We start from the raw sequence: 19004 nt of genomic DNA on the forward strand, positions 1-19004 counted from the left end.
TACCACCCCATAGCCAAAGCTCTCTGGGCAGTTAAAAACAGTGAACATTAAAAACAAATATACAAAATTTAAAACCATAAAAAGCATAAAATACAAACAAAATATGTTCTATGTTCTTATCAGTAAATAAATATGATACTCCAGGTCTAAGACAGGAATAGAATAGAAAATTGGAGCACTCTATTTTGCCTAACCAATGCATTTGTTCTTTTAGCATCTGTACCTGAAGTATCTGTGGATCTTAGGCTATGCTTTATTCTGTAAAAATAAATAAATCTTATTTTGGGTTTATTGGACTCCACAACACCTCTTTAATAAGGATTTGTCTAATTCATATAATTGTTGAAGATGTAATGCACCTAATGCTTCTTTTATCCATATGTTTTGGCAATACCCAATAGTTGCCTCCTTTGGGAGGTGGTAATAATTCAGATAAACTTTGTATTAGAACAATCTGTAATATTGAATGATGTACATGCCCTCCTAAGCTATTTAGTGGTTTCTTGGAAATTAATGTATGGTCAGAGCAAATGGATTTTCTGATCCCTTATGACAGCCCAAAGACACTATACAACATTGGAAGGTTAAACGTTTACCACCCATAATGCAATGGACTGAGAACCTAACAATACTATCAATATTTGAACAGGTGGTATTTGAACAGGTTATCAAGGGATATCTGGTCTGCTTTTCTTGAAACTTATGCATAACCCCCCTTTTAGAATGTTGTACTTGATGGAATATTGGTATTTCTATGCCTGTAATTCCTTGTTCAGTTTTCTTTGCATGATCTTTTAAAAAATGCATCCTAACCTGACCTTTCTCAAAAATCTGAGTTACTCAGTATTCTCTTTGGTTTTCCTGACACAGCCTGAGCTTTACACTGGACTTCATACCTCATCATGGACCTTTTTTTGGAAGCTGATTTCCTCCTGCAGTGATTCGATTTTGCGTTCCAGGTCTATCCGGGCTAATGCAGCAGCATCAACATCCTGTGGAGACAGAAAAACTGGGAAATGAGAAGGAAAATGAGTGCCATTCAGCCTGATTTTGCATTGTAATGTCATATGCTCTTGCACTGTGCTATTTGCCTGTTTTATGCCCTGCTCTTCTCCTGTGTCTCACCATATATCCAATGATGATGTACTGAAAACCTCATGATCAAAGCAGACCCTATGATCATTAGCATGTCTTTTCCTGATTTTCTGCTACATAACCTCCAGGTGGCATTGTGGTATAATGGTATAATGCAAATAGACAATTTCTTTCTCAATTAATTTTGCTTTCACAGTTAAATGCCAAATTTTCCATGATTTAAAAGAACTTGCCAAAAGTGCTGTTAAGACACAGAAGCAAAACTGGAGGGTCACATCACCATCTAAAAATACTGTAAACAATCATGAGTAGGGAATGATGAGCACTTGATAAATGCCTTGTGTAGAAAAGCCCACATACTATACCAACTGCAGTGTTTAAATCTGAAAAGCAAGACGTGCCATGGCTCAAATGTTTATGGAAGTGACTGACTGCAATTGGCAGCAGAACATCAGTTGCATGAACATTGCATATGGTGCATGTCCCAGCATGGAGACTCCATGAAGCAAAAAGCTGCAATTGGTGAATTTCTGCCCGCCATTAAACTTTTTACAGGCACAAAGCCTCAATAAGAAAACAAGGCACAAACTTAGCTACACATTCCAAACCAAACTATACTTCATTATTGCATGCCTATGGGAAAAAATATTACCTATCCTTACTTTATTTAGAATATTTTTTATCCCACCTTTCAATGGGACATTTTCAGTAGGGCTGTGCATTGATTCCTGGAATGAATCCCAAATCCTAATTGAATCGGGGAGATTCAGACCGCCCTAAAATAGAGCCAAATCAAATTGGGGGAGGTCCAAATCAACCCAAAGTGAATCGGCTTGGTCTGAATTGATTTGGACCACCCAGAGAGCTTTGGCTATGGGGCGGTATAAAAATCCTATAAATAAATAAATAAATTCAGAAATTTGGCCAATATTTTTAGTGCAGTAGATGCTTTTTTCCCTATAGGATTGCATTGGGAGAAATAAATGCCTATAACTGCTTTATTTTTCAAGATAGAAACATGAAACTTGGTGACATTATAGATGGCCTGTAGCTACTCATGTGTGAAAAAATTTCATACACATCTGTGCAGCAGTTTTCTTTCAAGGAATTTTTAAAAATGTGATTTTTCAGGCAATCCAGTCAATGCAAAGTGCTATAACTTCCTTATTTTTTAAGATACACACATGAATGTTGGGGATCTTATAGAAAGCCTGTAGGTAAGCATGTGTGAAAAATTTCAGACACAGAGGTGCAGTGGTTCTCCTGCAATCAACTGTTAAAATATGATTTTTTTTAGTTTTACAATGTTATTGTTTTCTACAAAGGAAGGAAAAAAAACATAACAAAACATCACATACTTAACTAACAATACAATACAATACAACTAGTAAAAACACATATACAAAACGTATAAGGCGATATTCCATTTAAGGCATTTTTCATGGCAGACATATGAGCTATCTCTTACTTCCCTTTAGCCAGCCCAGTGTTGTGTGTTTAGACCACAGATTATATGTAAAATCCACAGACATATAAATAATTCTTTTGCAACTCTTGCATATATTCTATCAGAGGTTTCCAGTCTGATATGATCGAGGTTGTTGATTTTTCTCTTACTAGTGCCGTATGTTTGGCCATCTCTGCTAACTTTGAAACCTTAAGCAGCCATTCCTCCGTTGATGGTACTTGTGTATTTTTCCAGTATTGCACATACAGTAGTCTGGCGGCTGTTGTCATGTACAAAAACAACGTTCCTCCTTTTTCTTTAAGTTGATCGTCCATAAGTCCCTACAAGAATGTTATTACCATTATAATTCCTATTAGTATTTATGACTGGCTGTGCTTACAGTTCAGAAACTCAACTCTGAAGGAAGGAACCCAAAGGAATCATCTTCCTAGCATCCTGTATTGAGGGGATGCCAAAGCATCTCTCACTGTCTATGTTTTTTGAACCAATGTGCTTGGTTTGTGTTTTTTGGTTTCCTTAGAGCCACATTATGTGTGCACTGCCTGGGATGCCTAACTTTACAGTCCCTGACTGCTTCTTTCTGTCTGAATGGGAAGAGCCTGAGGCTATGTTAGGCCAGCTTTAGAATACACAAAAGAAAACTGTAGAGAAGATTTGCACTTGAATGGATTGTGTGATCTTCATTGCTCTTTGCTTTGAGTGGCTGCTTTGATTTTTCCCTTGAAAAATAATATTTTAATAGTTGATTGCAGGAGAACCACTGCACCTCTGTGTCTGAAATTTTTCATACATGCGTACCTACAGGCCATCTATAAGGTCACCAACTTTCATGTGTATATCTTGAAAAATGAGAAAGTTACAGCACTTTGTATTGACTGGATTGCCTGAAAAAAATCACATTTTTTAAAAATCCTTGCAAGAAAACTGCTGCACAAATGTGTATGAAATTTTTCACTCATGAGTAGCTATAGGCTATCTGTAAGGTCACCAAGTTTCATATTTCTGTCTTGAAAAATAAAACAGTTATATGCATTTATTTTTCCCAATACAAGTCTAAGGGGAAAATGAGTCATCCGAATCTCAATTCAGAGGTCCGAATCTTGCTTCAGATTTGGTTCTGAAGTGAATCAGGGGAAGTCTGAATCGACCCTAAGTGAATTGGGCCTAATTCAGTAGGGCTGAATCAGGATCTGAAGCAAATGGGGGGGGGTCTGTGCACAGCCCTAATTTCCAAGGTAGCTTACAGCAGGAAAAGCAGCAATAGAGCAATGCAAGCAGCCAATTTTGAACTCAGAGGTATGAAAGATTTCTGTGTTCATTTCCTGGCTAATTTTATTAATACAATATTGTTTTTATTAATAAAATACTTATGAATGAGGTTCTACATCCATCACATCCTCTATTGGATAAACATGTTTGAGTCACATATTATCAAGCTGCAGGAGTGTAGGCAGCACCAGAAGTTCATCTGGGGATGGGGGGTGGGTTGTATTCCGCAGAGAAGTAGCTTGCACACACCCCAAATTACTATGAAGTTTTCCTTCTCACTTTACTTGAAGTTTTCCTTCTCACTTTTCACCTATTATTTAAGATTGGGTCAACCTTGGAATCAAAAAAAAGCTGCAAAGCTTAATTTAAAGTTAACTATAAAAATCAATAGGACTTCAGAGAAAATACGATGACAATATTCAAGTGAAACATACCATTATTTCTTCAGAAATCTAACATGTGGAACAAAGCTTGACCCTTCTGTGCTTCTTCTCAGTCAGCCTAACCCATACCAGGGGTTAGGAAGAAGCAGAGAGAGAAATCTCCAGTTATCTTCAAATACAGATCAGAGATAACAGTACGGATTCTGCTTCACTGGCTGTGGGCTTTCCCTGTCGGGGAAGCTCCATGCATAGCTCAACCAAACTAGCTGAGTCCCCTTTGCTCTTCCAGCCAGCTTGGCTTTGTCCCTTTGCCTGTTGTACCTAAGAGAAGGAAGTGAGATGGTTGAAGCCTGGGCAGAGCCTGTCATGTCTCCTTCAAGCTTGGCTTAACTTGCCTTGAGTTGGGCCTGCTTGGGATGGGTGAAGAAGACTCAGCTGGCTCAACTTCACTCACCTGCCTATTTCCCCCATAGGAGAAGGAGGCTGGGTGGGTAAGGAGCAAAGGGGACTCATCTAACTCGGCTTTGCTGTGTGCAGGGCTTCCCTGAACAGGAAAGTCCATGTGCAGCAAATTCTTATCCCTGGCTCAAGCTCCTAGTGGAAGATACATTCAGTACTTCAACTGGAAAGCAAGTGGCATTGTGAGAGGAGGACCATGCGCACTGGCATCAGGGGTGTGGCTACACCCACATGATGTCATATGGCCTATGGAAAGCTGGGTGGGGGCTAAAAAAGCCCCCCATGCTATTTTGGTCCTACACCTCTGGTATAGAGCCTCCTTTATAGTTAAGTGGCTTTTTCAACGTTCTGACATAAAGGTTGAAATTTCTGTTTATCATACAATCAAGGCAATCCTTCAGTACAACATTTGATTTACAAAACCTACCTAGTGAGCATTTTAATATAGTGCTAATAGCTAGGCATGTGCTCCGCTCCCTGGATAAGCGAATTGGCCTGCTCCGCCTTGCCCAGAGGCGGAGTAGAAGCGGACCGCGGACCCCTAGAAGCAAGGCGAAGAGAAGCGCCCATTTTCAGAGCGCTCCGGTTTCCGCGGTCCGATCCGATCGCCATCTTGAAACATTTCGCCCATAGGATTGCATTGCGGAAAAGAAAGGGGGATAACTGTGTTGTTTTTGAAGCTATCTTTCTGAAAATTCTTGTCCTTGGAGAGTCGTGGATGGGGGTCATTTTGAGCCTACTCTCAGCTCTCTGCGTGCTGCGGTTCGTGTGCTAGAATTTTTTAAAAAACCGGCGGGAAAATACCTTTTCCGAAGGGCTGAGGGGCAGAGTCAACTCCCAGTCATGATCACATGATCCCAAAGTTGGAGGAGGGGATAGGCAAAACGGGTAACTTGGGATTCTGGGAACTTCTCTTTCTTAGTCTGAACGGACTTATCCCAGTGTTTTTTAAAACAGTAGCCCCACCAAATGCACAAACACAACCTGAAATCATATACTAAGCCAATAATAAGAGAGAGAAACACAGCACTGCTACCCACCCTAACTTTGGGGAACAACTGAAAAGATGTGGTGCAAGGGGATGAGCTCCCTGTTGTGTGTGTCTGGCTTTGACTCAGGGGAGAAGTCCTTCCTGCGCTCACTTGGAGTTTTGGAAGTTCCAAATCCATTTTTCAAGTGTGGAAGAAGATTCATATAGGTTTATCTCTACTCCCCAATTCATGGCATGTTGGGATTTCCTTTGAAATGGCCCCATTGAGATGTCTGCAGGTTTAAGGCCCGGTAAAAAATAGGGGATGATGGGACTGCCTTGAGTCTGGGCATGCGTGTGTATCCCTGGATAAGCTATCATGGTGGTGAGTTTGAGGTTTTTAACGTGCAAATTGACAGAGCTATCGAAAGGGGTGTGAATGGGGTGCCCGATTTTCAAAAATTCCCCAAAAATCAGGGGATGATGGGACTGCCTTGAGTCTGGGCGTGCGTGTGTGTCCCTGGATAAGCTATCATGGTGGCGAATTTGAGGTTTTTAACATGCAAATTGACGGAGCTATCGAAAGGGGTGTGAATGGGGTGTTGGATTTTCATAAATTCCCCAAAAATCAGAGGATGATGGGACTGCCTTGAGTCTGGGCATGCATGTGTATCCCTGGATAAGCTAACATGGTGGTGAGTTTGAGGTTTTTAACATGCAAATTGACGGAGCTATTGAAAGGGGTGTGAATGGGGTGCCCGATTTTCATAAATTCCCCAAAATTCAGGGGATGATGGGATTGCCTTGAGTCTAGGCGTGCGTGTGTATACCTCCATGAGGTATCATGGTGCCAAACGTGAGGTTTCTAACTTTCACAGAAAAAAGTTGTATACTTTTTAAGCTTAATGCAAGCCTATGGGGGGGGAAACGGAGCTCTGATGTACGTTGTTGCATGATTTTGGTGCTATTTCAACATGTGCATCCTTTCACCTGTGCAGATGCTAACATACCACCCTGTCTCCTCCCTTCTCCTCCTTACCATTCATTGGTTGTTGTGGCTGGGAGGGACTTTGAGAACGGACGTAGGACATGGGTTCCTTCCCCCTCCCTAATTATTATTTTCCCATTTTTTATTTCTTATTTTTGTGCAAATGCAATTGAATGCAATTCTGGTAGGCTGGAATGGTGTAATGATGCAATGGTGTATTTAAGGGATTAAAGGATTAGGGAAAGTCAACCCCTTGCATGTCCATGGACTGGTCTACCTGTCCTCATTTCAACAAAGTACTGTTGAACTGTAAAATTTAGGAGATGAGGGGAGGAGAAAAAGAACATACAATGCTTTTCCTTATAAACTGAGTTGGAGGATTGAAAGTACGGTGGACCGGCTCATTGAATTCTGTACCAAAGATCCAGCAGGTATTCCCAAGGAGAATGATGAGGAAAGGAAATCGAAATTGTGTGCTGGAGGAGATCCACCCTGCCCTCTGCTTTCGTCAGCAACACTGCCCTACACAGATGGCCTTCCACAAACACACCCCCAGCAGAAAAATCAGGACAATCTGAAATAGCATCAAAAAGGAAATTACATGGAAACGGAACAGCGAAGTTATTGTGAAAGGCAAAAAGAACTGGACTTTTCCTGTACAAAAATAAAATGGAAGAGGAGGGGGAAATGGTGCTATCACAGCGAGATCACAGCAGGACAGGTACAATGTCAAGTGAGTGCCACGATGCAAAACTGGACACCAGGCATGTCAAGAGTGTGTTAAAATGTTGGTCTGATGGAGCTCATTATCTGTAAGATGTAGTGAATGAAGGATGTACATTCCAGACTAAACAGCTAATGTTAGAAGCGACCTAACAGTCTGAATGGCACAGAAAACAGCCTGAGATGCAGAGTTCTTGATTTGAGTCTGGCCCTGCTAAACATTGGCCCTTTGCACATGCCTTGCTTTATTGAGGCAACAGTCACCATGAAGCTCCACTATCAGAGAGGAGAACATACACAAACTGACTTTTTTAATAATAATAATTATACACAATATGCTGGTCTAACTATACTACAAATTGTCCAACCTGAGCTTGCATAAGGAATGCATGTAGAGACCACAAACAATGTAGCCAGGGTAACTACACCAAGCCGATGATAAGGATATCTTGTGTTCCCCTTCCACAGCTCTAATATAGGATTTGTCATTTTGGAACCTCACCTGTCGGTAGGAAGACAAATTGTTTTCAGCTTCAAAGCGCAGATTATTTTCATCCTGTAACCTTAAATATGAGAGAGAGAGAGAGAGAGAGAGATGGAAAAGTCAGGCGGCCTGATTGAATTATTGGTCTTGTCTTCTGCAAGGAGCGAAGACCATAAAAAATGTCAAGTTCAAAACCAAATGTCAAGTTCAAAGAACTATGCCAAGTTCAAAGAACCATGCAGCGTGGAAGAGGCTGGTGTAGGAGGCTGGTGTAGGAGGAGGGCAGCAGCAAGGAGGGCACCATGTGGGCACTCAGCACAGGGCAGAGAGGCAGGCTGGCGGAGAGGCAGCTATGGGCATTGGTGCCACAAGCCTATGCTTTTATACTATAGGCTTGTGGCATCAGAGCCACCAAGCCCAGCAAAGTCATCCTGGCACAAGGCTTACAGGAAGAGAGGCAGCTATGGGAATCTGTGCTGCAGGACTCATATATGCCCACAGTATATTGTATTATTATTTATTTTATAGATGCACTGCTTTGCCCACAGTGTATTGTAGAATGTAGTGCTTTGCCAACACACTGCTTGCTTATGCTGCAGCTGTACTTTCTCTGTCTCTGTCTCTGTCTCATACACACACACAAACACACACACGAGAAAAAGGAAAACAGGAAAAACTGTCTGCACAAGCTAAGGGGTGGGGAGGAAGGGGAGGAACACTAACACTAACTATAGCATGACAGAAGAGAAAAGAGTTTTTCTTTTGTATTTTTAAGGGTTTTTATAAGAATAGATGAAGAAACATTGAAAAATGGGATGGGATGGGAAGGAAGGGCAGGTGGGGAAACAAAGAGCAAGAAAACAAATGAAGTGAAGCTTAAGAACTAGAAGATAATTTTAAAAAATGTTCTTGTGTCTTTTTAAAGAATGTAGAAGAAGAAAAAGAATGAAGAGAAAGGAAGGACTAAATAGAACAGATAAGGGCAGGGTGCAGGAACAGAAAGCTCAGAATCAGAATGCAGCACTAGCACACACAAACCAAAACACTCCTCTCGCCTACCAAGTTCTCTCTCACAGTGGGAAATGACAAATGAAGCACAATCTCCTGATATTCTTAACCCTTCCTCCACCACTTTGATTGGAGGCTGCTAGATTACAGGTTCAGCCCTATTGGCAGCTGCAGATATCACTTGCCAAGGCTCAGGTCCCCCCTCCTAACTCCTCTGATCCCCTCCCTACTCTACAAAGTTGTTACATTGCCCAGACAGGCTGTTTGGGCTTCAGAATCATCTGAAGCAATTCAAATCAATCCAATCTGCTTCCGACTGCTACAGAGCCAATTTGGATCAGTCCAAATCACCCTGCTTCGGTTTGGATTTCGAATTCAGGACCAAAGCTGCCCAAATCACCCTGCTTCGGTTCAGATTCAGGATTTGGATCGAAAGCTGTGCACAGCTCTACCCATAACCCATGAGACACACATTTGGCATTTAGATGTCACAAGCAGCCCAAGCTGCATGTTGCAAGGGAAGGCAAATGTGCTCTCCCACTCCAACTTTTCTGCTAAATATGACTTGCTGGGAAATTCTGCTGGGAAATGAAAATCTTCAGTGTACAAAACACACCATGTCATCCCAAATGAACTCCCTTCAAAATCCTAAATTCCCCCAACCTTCACATTTTGTTTCTTTGCTCCATCTCTGCCTAGAGAAAGATTCCCTCTGCGTTAAAACTTGAAAGTAGATTAAGGAGTGTTACTTCTGCCGGAAACTGTTGAGGTCCTCTAGCATGTTGTCTCTCTCGATCTCTAGCCGGGCTTTAGAGTTAGAGAGTTGGTCTACTTGATGGCGTAGCTCCTTCATCTCATCCTGGTAGATGTCAGACAGCTTGGTGGGCTCCTTGTCTCGTATTTGGTTGAGCTCAGCCACCAGAACTTTATTCTGCTGTTCTAGGAAACGGACTTTCTCGATGTAGCTGGCAAAGCGATCGTTCAGCTCCATCATCTCCACCTTCTCATTGGTGCGGGTCTCTTTGAATTCGGTGTTGAGGGCATCAGCCAAGGAAAAATCCACCTTGTCTGAGAAGAACTTGGGGCGAGCATGAAAATTGAGACTAGAGGTCTTCAATTTGGTGATGGAGACCCGGGTAGTGGGACTTGAAGGCAGGTTCCTGAGGCCTGGTGAGAACCTGAGGGCATGGTGGACAGAGGTGGTTTGAGAGCCGAAGCGTCTTCCGTAGGATGACAGTCTCTGCCCTTCCATTGTCAGATCTCTTCTCTAGGCTCTGCAGTCTTCTTTGTGTGCTGCAATGGGTTTTATGCAGGAGGATTAGCCATCCGTGGGCATATGTGTGTGAAGGTTTGGAGGAGGGCCCAGGAAATGGGTTGCATGCCAGTCCTGATGTCTCTCATGCCAAGTGCCCTGTGTTCTGGCGAAGCAACAAAAGAAAGGCAGAAGTTTTGAGCATTCTTGATGGAGAAGAGAGAAAATGTACTTAGATGAGCAATGTTGTCAGGGGATTTCTTACCTATGATGGCCACCATCTCCCTGCAATTTCATGTCACAAGTAGTGAGATTACCAAAAACAGGGACATCCCCTTTGCCCCCAAATCATTGGTGCAATTATTACAAAAACACAACAGGTTCAGCAGTTCGTCTAAGGAATCATTCGGGGGCGGAGCTACGCCAGTTAATGGCGGACATCTAATCTGAGGGCTCCACACCGAGATGCCTGAAAAAGCCCCTAAAATACAAACCTGATAGTAAGAGGCAGTGAAAATTAATTGGAAAGGAAGTGGAATGTCTCAAGGATTAAAGACAACAAAAGTAAAAGTTATTACAGGCTATTTCTGTTCCAAAAACAAAGTGATAACAAAACAAGCAAGCAAGCTGCAGCAGAGCGGATGTGATAAGATGGCTGCCAAGCCTCTACAAGAAGAAAATATTGAGACTTCAATCTTACTGCAAGGTATGGTGAACCAGTTAATACAGTTAAAACAAGACTTGAAGCAGCAAATAATGGAAGGGAAACCAATAGATAATCATCTGAAATTCTTGCACTCTTCTAGCACTCTTCAAATACTTGAAAGGTTGTCATACAGAGGAGGGCCAGGATCTCTTCTCGATCCTCCCGGAGTGCAGGACACGGAATAATGGCCTCAAGTTACAGGAAGCCAGATTCCGTCTGGACATCAGAAAAAAATTCCTGACTGTTAGAGCAGTACGACAATGGAACCAGTTACCTAGGGAGGTTGTGGGCTCTCCCACACCAGAGGCCTTCAAGAAGCAGCTGGACAACCAGCTGTCAGTCAGGGCTGCTTTAAGGTGGATTCCTGCATTGAGCGGAGGGGTTGGACATAATGGCCTTATAGGCCCCTTCCAACTCTACTATTCTATGATTCTATGAAATCAAATTCTTGAAACAATTTTACTAATTTGTTTTTCCCTCCCATAACCTTTCTATCCTGGTTACTTCACTTATCTAGAGTTTCTGTATGCACCTAATTTAAGTCCCCCCTATTATAACTTCTCCTTGTTTAATTTATCCAATTGTTTAAGAACATCCCTTAAGAACTTAACTTAATTTGTTTCTTATTTGGTGCATAAATAGAAGCAAAGGTAAATGCTTTATTACCATATAACCCTTTTACAAAAATAAATTGTCCTTGTGGATCTCTTTACATATTTTCTCCTTTTCAAATGAGAATACAGTTGAAAATATTATTGTTACTCCTCTTGACTTGGAGGTTCCTGTGGCAGAATAATTCTGCCCATAATATCCATGTTTCAATAATCTTTCTTCGTTTTTACTATGATGTATCGAGTTCCGGTTCCAGTTGGGCGAGGCAGCACACACGCAGTCTGTTAGCTCGCCTAGTTTTACTCTTTTTATCTTAATTCATTTATTTATTCTTTTACCCTATTGTTTGAAGTTCGATTTTATCTTGGCATTATTATTAGTAGGGATGTGCTCCGCTCCGATTAGGAGCGTAGAAGCAGTAGCGGATTGGCCTGCTCCGCCTTACCCAGAGGCGGAGTAGGAGCGGACCGCGGACCCCCTAGAAGCAAGGCGAAGAGAAGCGCCCATTTTTCGGAGCTCCGAGTTCAGGCGGAGTGCTCCGGTCGCCATCTTGAAAACATTTCGCCATAGGATTGCATTGCGGCAAATAATCGCGCATAACTACGTTGTTTTTGAAGCTATCATTCTGAAAATTCTTGTGCACAGAGAGTCGTGGATGGGGGTCATTTTGAGACCACTCTCACCTCTCTGCGTTGTCTGGGTCGCGGGCTATATTTTTGTGGAAATCGGGTCAACCGCGCGGCTCAAACTGCGTTTTCAGCTTTTCGCCCATAGGATTGCATTGAGGGAAAGAATCGGGGATAACTGGGGGGGGGGTTAAGCTATCGTTCTGAAAATTCTTGTGCACAGAGAGTCGTGGATGGGGGTCATTTTGAGACCACTCTCACCTCTCTGCGTTGTCTGGGTCGCGGGCTATATTTTTGTGAAAATCGGGTCAACCGCGCGGCTCAAACTGCGTTTTCAGCTTTTCGCCCATAGGATTGCATTGAGGGAAAGAATCGGGGATAACTGGGGGGGGGTTAAGCTATCGTTCTGAAAATTCTTGTGCACAGAGAGTTGTGGATGGGGGTCATTTTGAGACCACTCTCACCTCTCTGCGTTGTCTGGGTCGCGGGCTATATTTTTGTGAAAATCGGGTCAACCGCGCGGCTCAAACTGCGTTTTCGGCTTTTCGCCCATAGGATTGCATTGAGGGAAAGAATCGGGGATAACTGGGGGGGGTTAAGCTATCGTTCTGAAAATTCTTGTGCACAGAGAGTCGTGGATGGGGGTCATTTTGAGACCACTCTCAACTTTCTGCATCGTACGGGTCGCGGGCTAGAAGTTTTTAAAAAATCGGCGGGAAAAATACCTTTTTCAGGGGCAGAGTCAGCTCCCGGTCATGATGATCCCAAAGTTGGAGGAGGGCATAGGCATAGGCAAAACAGGTAACTTGGGATTCTGGGAAACTTCTCTTTCTTCATCTGAACGGGCTTTTCCCCGTGTTTTTTAAAACAGTAGCCCCACCAAATGCACAAACACAACCTGAAATCATATACTAAGCCAAGAATAAGAGATAGAAACACAGCACTGCTCCCCACCCTAACCTTGGTGAACAACTGAATCGATGTGGTGCAAGGGGATGAGCTCCCCTAGGGCATCTCATCATGGACGTGCCCCCACTCTCTCCTGCACTGGAAGGCCATTAGAGCCTTCCAAAGAGAGTAAAACGGTGGAGCAATGCCTATCATGAGTTGAAGTGAATGGTCACTTTTCAGTGGTAGAGCAATGCCTGTTATGAGTTGAAGTGAGCGTTTTACTTCTTCTCAGAGCTGTTGGTGGCTGTCTTGAACTGGCAGCTACTTCCCCCTCCCCCGGGCATGTCCCCCTATTGCTGGTAAAAGACAGATATAGCCTTTTTAAAAAAATTCTTCTTGCTGTTTATTGAGCAACACTGCTTCTTTTAATTCCACCCCTCCTTTGTTTATTGATTGATTTATTCCATTTTATATGCATTACTGGCTTATCCTTGGCTCACTTCCTTATGCCCCCAGAAATGCCAGCTGCATGCCTGCCTGCCTTCCCTCCCTCCTCCCCTGCCCACCTCGCAGGGATGTTGTGTGTGGGGTGCCCGATTTTCAAAAATTCCCCAAAAATCAGGGGATGATGGGATTGCTTTGAAACTTAGCGTGCGTGTGTATATCCCCATGAGGTGTCATGGTGCCAAACATGAGGTTTCTAACTTGAACAGAAAAAAAGTTGTATAATTTTTTAGCTTTCAATGCAAGCCTATGGGGGGGGGAAACGGAGCTCCGGATCCGGATCCGGAGCTCCGGGCGGAGCGGAGCGGAGCGGAAGTGGGCGGAGCGGGGGCGGGGCGGAGCGGCCCGATCCGGAAAATGGCGGATCTGCAAGTGAAGCGGAGCGGGGGGTCCGTGCACACCCCTAATTATTAGTGCTTTTTACATGAGGAAAGCTAGCCTCTGGAATTTGTTTAATTGCTCAGCTCGGAGTTGTCGGACTCCTCTGCATTCCTCTCCCCCACTGTTGGGAAACATTCTACAAACAGTGCTTGATCTGATGGTGTTATCTATCGAAGCTGCTGACTGTGAAGACACACGGTGGTAAGGAGAAGCTGCAGCCCTGATACAGCAGGAAGAGCGGGCAGAGCTAATTTAAATTAGGAGCATAATGGAATTGCCTTTCTCTAGTGACGGGGAAATTCTGGACATAACATTATCTCTGCCGGTTTTACAGCAGATACAGAGGACCACACCGTTGTCTATAACTCCTATGACTGAATTTAAAAGGAACAATCGGTGCCCAGGGCTACTGGAGGAATGTCTTCCTTTAGAAATGAATACTAGTGCTCTGTCATCTCTATCACTTCCTATGGATGCCAGCAGAAATTGTAATTGTGGAGACGATATGCTCAGAAGATATGGAAAAGCCAGTATAGGAACAAAGCAAACAAAGATAACTGATTTTACTAAGAAGCAAAAAATTCTCTCCCTTAAGTCGAAGTACAAGCAGGAGGTTTCTATAGAGATGCAACCAAACTTCCTTATTGACCTATCAGATACATTATTGAGTGAGGAACAGATTTTGGACAGTAGCCAACTAAATAGTTCCTTGAATGTGGATTTTGGCAAATTAAGAAAGGAGGATTTTTTGCCATCTCCTGCTTATCCCATTTGAGATATCTGAAGGGATTAATATAAGTAAAGGGTTTTGGAAGACTCAGAACGAACACCAACCCAGGGACACAAATACCATTAAGAGTTCACAGCCTGAAATGTATCCCTTCCCCGATATAGCTGTGCCTACAATGGATGAGACCAAACTCTCACCCTCTGATGTTCTATTGGAAATTAGGGATTTAGTGAAGGAAATAAAAGAATTATTGACTGTAACGATGGGACTACTGAAGGAGAGAGACCATCTTCAACAAGTGGAACGACAGATCCAAAGAACGAAAGAAAATCCCTTATTTTGCTCAGATAAAGACGATTATTATAATTTATCACCTAATACAGCTGGAAGAATTGCTAGTTTATCACATGAGGAATTATTGCTATGTCTAGGACAAAACACCTGGGATCCTTTAAAATTAATTTCAACCAATCAAGATAAACAAGATTTGGCCAGTGACCAGTACCCTCCCATTGATGAAGTTGAAGCCAAAGCACCTCAAGAGACTGTCAGAGTAGATAAGGCAAAATCCAAAGTTAGCAAAAAAGGCAAAGCGTATAATAAGAAACCTAATCCTATTAATATCACATTGAATAAACAAACTAATAATAGTAAAACTGGGAATAAGGGTGGCACAAATAAAATGGGGGGAAAAGGAAGCAGCTTGAATTTTAAGCCCCTTTTAAGTTGCTAGATATAGAGGATGCTAATAAAAGAGAAAAAGGTGACCAAAATAAACCAAAATAAAGAGAAGGAATAACTAGGGATTTGATATTAGAGAAAGATAAATCATATAGCAAAACAGTGATAGGGATGACACAAGTGACTGCCCCTTCAAATGTAACAAGTAAGCCAAACTTAGAAGGACCAGACTTCAACAGACAGGAATCATAGAATCATAGAATCATAGAATAGCAGAGTTGGAAGGGGCCTACAAGGCCATCGAGTCCAACCCCCTGCTCAATGCAGGAAGTTATACTCTGCAGCACAAGGAACAGGTTCTCTGGAAGGCAGAATACCTGTTGTATCCAATATTAAATTTGACTCAGACAGCATGAGAAATGATCAAGGTAATCAAATTCCAGTGTTGATTAGAGATAGAAACAGGTCACATAGGTTTAATGGGAGGAAGCGAAGAGGGTATAGAGATGGGGTGGACACTGTGAACGAGAGACAAAAGAGGAGGCTGGCCCTTACAAGTGCATGGTTTAATGGTGACCCCACCCAGGCATATGCTAAGGAAGCTAATTATGATCAGTGGGGTGAATCTTGGTGTGGTAGATCAGTTAGGCAAAATAACTGATCAAAATACAAGTCAAAATACAACTGACTTGGGACCAAGGAATATTCCCAAACTTATTTAGAAGTGGCTATTATGAAAGATGACAGGGCTGATAATTTTACAACTGGATCTGTCAACGTTATCCAGTTGCTATCTTGGAACATAGCAGGCTGGTCTACCAAAGTCAGAGATTTGACATTTGTAGAGTATGTTACTAAATTTGATATACTCCTATTCCAAGAGACATGGTCCCAGGAGGAGTTGTCTTTGGATGGTTTTAGATCCTTTATTCTTAAATCAACCCCGAGTGAACAAAGCGGTCGTTACAAAGGTGGACTGGGTATCTTTGTTTCAACCAAGTTATACGCCTCTATTACTAATGTAAAGCCTCTTTCTCAATTTGCCACTGCTTTGATAATTAAATTTGGTTTAAATGTTCTTCTGATTATTAATGTCTACCTACCCCCTTATCGATTACAATCACAAATTAGAATGATGTGGCATAAATTGGAAGATTATATTAATAGTTTGCTACTGCTTTATCCTGAAGCCTCGATTATTGTTGCTGGTGATTTTAATGCCAGGACAGGTGAAAATGATGAAGCTCTTTTTTCACGTTTTCATATGATGCCCCCTGAACCTGATCCTGGTCACCTATTTTTAAACAGATACTCCACGGATCATGGCTGTAATTATGCTGGCTTTTGCCTTTTGAACATGATTAATAATTTAGATCTGATCCTTGTTAATGGGAATACGGAGGGCGACAGACCGGGAGAATTTACTTTTTTATCCAACTTTGAAGCATCCACAATTGATTATGTTATGATATCTTACAATCTGTTATCAGCCGTGGCTGGCTTTAAGGTTGACTGTCGTACTATGATGTATCTCCTAAAGCATAATAATCTCAGGTCATGATTCTTTTATATAATTTGCAACCCTCCTTCATTTAGGGTCCCCCAATCCATTAACATTAAATATAAATTTTAACATCTCCTTTAACATCCATATTCCAATGAAATTTTGCTAATTCTATATCTACCTGGCATGTCTTTCTTCATGTAGTACTTTGAGTTTTTTGCCCAATTATTTAAATTAAACACAAACTTTGTAGGTGTCATATGCAAAGTCCCACTAATCTCTAAGGGCCTTGCTAGACCAGGGGTTAGTGTGATGCGAGGACCGTGCTTGTCCCTGTGCGTCCAAATGACGCGCAGGGGATCCTGGCCTCAGCCAGGGCTCAAGCCACCCTCGAACCGCGCTAACCAGAACCGCCTGTAGTGCGGTTCTTCCTGTGGTCCCGGCCTCAGGTCGGGCTGAGGCCGGGACCACGCGTGTGTGGACCGGTCCACTGCTTTTCCTGGCTACCGCACTTACGCGCGAATAGCAAGGAAAAGTGGCAGATGGGCCACAGCACTCCAGCTACCACCGAGTCCCCAGCCTCTGTTTCCTGCCACCCCCATGTCCCCAGCCTCCGTTTCCCACCCATCCCATGTCCCCGGCCTGTGTTGGCCTCTACCGCTGAGTCCCCGGTGCTGCCATATCCCCTGGCTGGGCATCACAGGCTGGGGACTCGGCGGTGGAGGCCAACACAGGCCCGGGACATGGGGGGGAAATGGCAGCCGGGGACATCGGGGGTGAGAAACGGAGGCCAGGGACATTGGGGGGGAATTGTAGGCGGGGGACATCGGGCGGGGGATCGGACATCGCAGGCAGGGGGCAGCCGGGGGAAGGAGACCGGGGCCGGGGGGTGGGGTGGAGGAGACTTTTTTAAAAAAAACTACTTACCTTTCCTGGCTCCTGCGCTGCTGCTGCCTCTCTAAAAATAAAAAAATGGCGGCCGCAACAGCTCTCCTCCAGAGCTCATTGCAGCTCACATGTAAATAAGGGTGAGATCTCACGTTATTCATAACGCGAGTTCTCCCCTCCTCTTCCCTGGATTTTCGACCAGGTCTAGCAAGGCCCCATGTCGGGATAACATGAATTAACTTGATTCATGCTGTTATGTGGCACCTTGGGGTTTTTCACCTCTTCTACCAACAGCTTCTGCCCCACACCCACACCTAAATGCATTTACTATCTGTATATATTTATGTATATATTTAAATCCCTCTATTACCAAAATTATACCTTTCATAATTACTGATAGCATAGTTTACATATTAAAAGCCTCACTTCTTAATTTCTCTTTAGTGCGTTAAGTCCAAATCAAATATTCACTCTCATTTATTTATTTATTTTGACCTTGGGAATCTAAGGTGACTTGCAAGTCCAGTTGCTTGTCCCATTTTTTGTTTCCCCCCCCTTTCTACTGTTTTTTTTCATTGTGTTTTCCATTCACCTTGATCCTTTTCTTCTTCATCTTCCAATTCTTGATCTGAATTATCTGCATCATTTATCTCACTTGAGGGGTTCCACATTTAAATCTTCCAACAATTGTATTGCCTCCCTCAAAGAGGTGGCAATATAAAAGCTCCATCCGATGAGTGTTTTATTACATGCTCGTTACTGGGTACTCATGGAGTTTGCTCAGGTCCCTCACATTATGTTTTCTGCCTCCTGCGCCCCTTCCGCCTCTTCTGGCCTTCCTTGTGTGACAAAAAAAAAAACCCTTATTAAGTCTGATGTTTTTAAACTCAAAATTGCTGCTCTCTCTTGCTGTGTGCAGGAGAAGCAGCACCAATAGAACAGCGAACACAATGGGCCTCGTGCTCATTGTGTACTTCCTCTTTTGAAAAGAGGAAGTAACTGAGGAATGAGCGTCAGGCTGGGCAAGGATCTGGCTAGCCCGTGGTTCCTCCGAGGGACTTTCGTCCTCAGCTGCTCTGCTTTCTTCTCTCTGCGTGCCTATCTATGGCCTGACTCTGGGGGAGGAAGCACCCTCTTCTTCGGGTAAGTTTTCCTCCTCCTCTTCATCCAAGGAGGCTTCCTCAGGTGCAACCCTAACAGAACTGTTCTGATTCAAACTTGGCATGCTGAAAGTTCTACTTAAGAGTTCCCAAGTTTCATCTCTTTATCTTTAAAAATTATACTGATGTAAGCATTTTGGTTACATTGGAGTGAAGGAGGGGACCTGACCACCTTTACAAAAGAAATTAGTTAAAATAATTGTTCATCTGCCCATCCTTTGA

At 43.0% G+C, this 19004-nt stretch overlaps 1 protein-coding gene across 1 annotated transcript in view; it reads right to left on the reverse strand.

Moving 5' to 3' along the window:
* The window catches only part of GFAP (glial fibrillary acidic protein), an 88294-nt gene extending 78138 nt beyond the window's left edge, over positions 1-10156 (reverse strand). Inside the window, exons 1-3 of the mRNA XM_063132872.1 lie at positions 9597-10156; positions 7858-7918; positions 897-992 (exon numbers count right to left, since the gene is read on the reverse strand). Of these exons, the coding sequence (XP_062988942.1) occupies positions 897-992; positions 7858-7918; positions 9597-10099 (660 nt within the window). The 5' untranslated portion in view covers positions 10100-10156. The remainder of the gene's footprint in view (positions 1-896; positions 993-7857; positions 7919-9596) is intronic.
* Between the last annotated feature and the right edge of the window lie 8848 nt (positions 10157-19004).

This window comes from Elgaria multicarinata, chromosome 1, assembly GCF_023053635.1.
Source record: "Elgaria multicarinata webbii isolate HBS135686 ecotype San Diego chromosome 1, rElgMul1.1.pri, whole genome shotgun sequence".
Classification (NCBI taxonomy): Eukaryota; Metazoa; Chordata; class Lepidosauria; order Squamata; family Anguidae; genus Elgaria; species Elgaria multicarinata.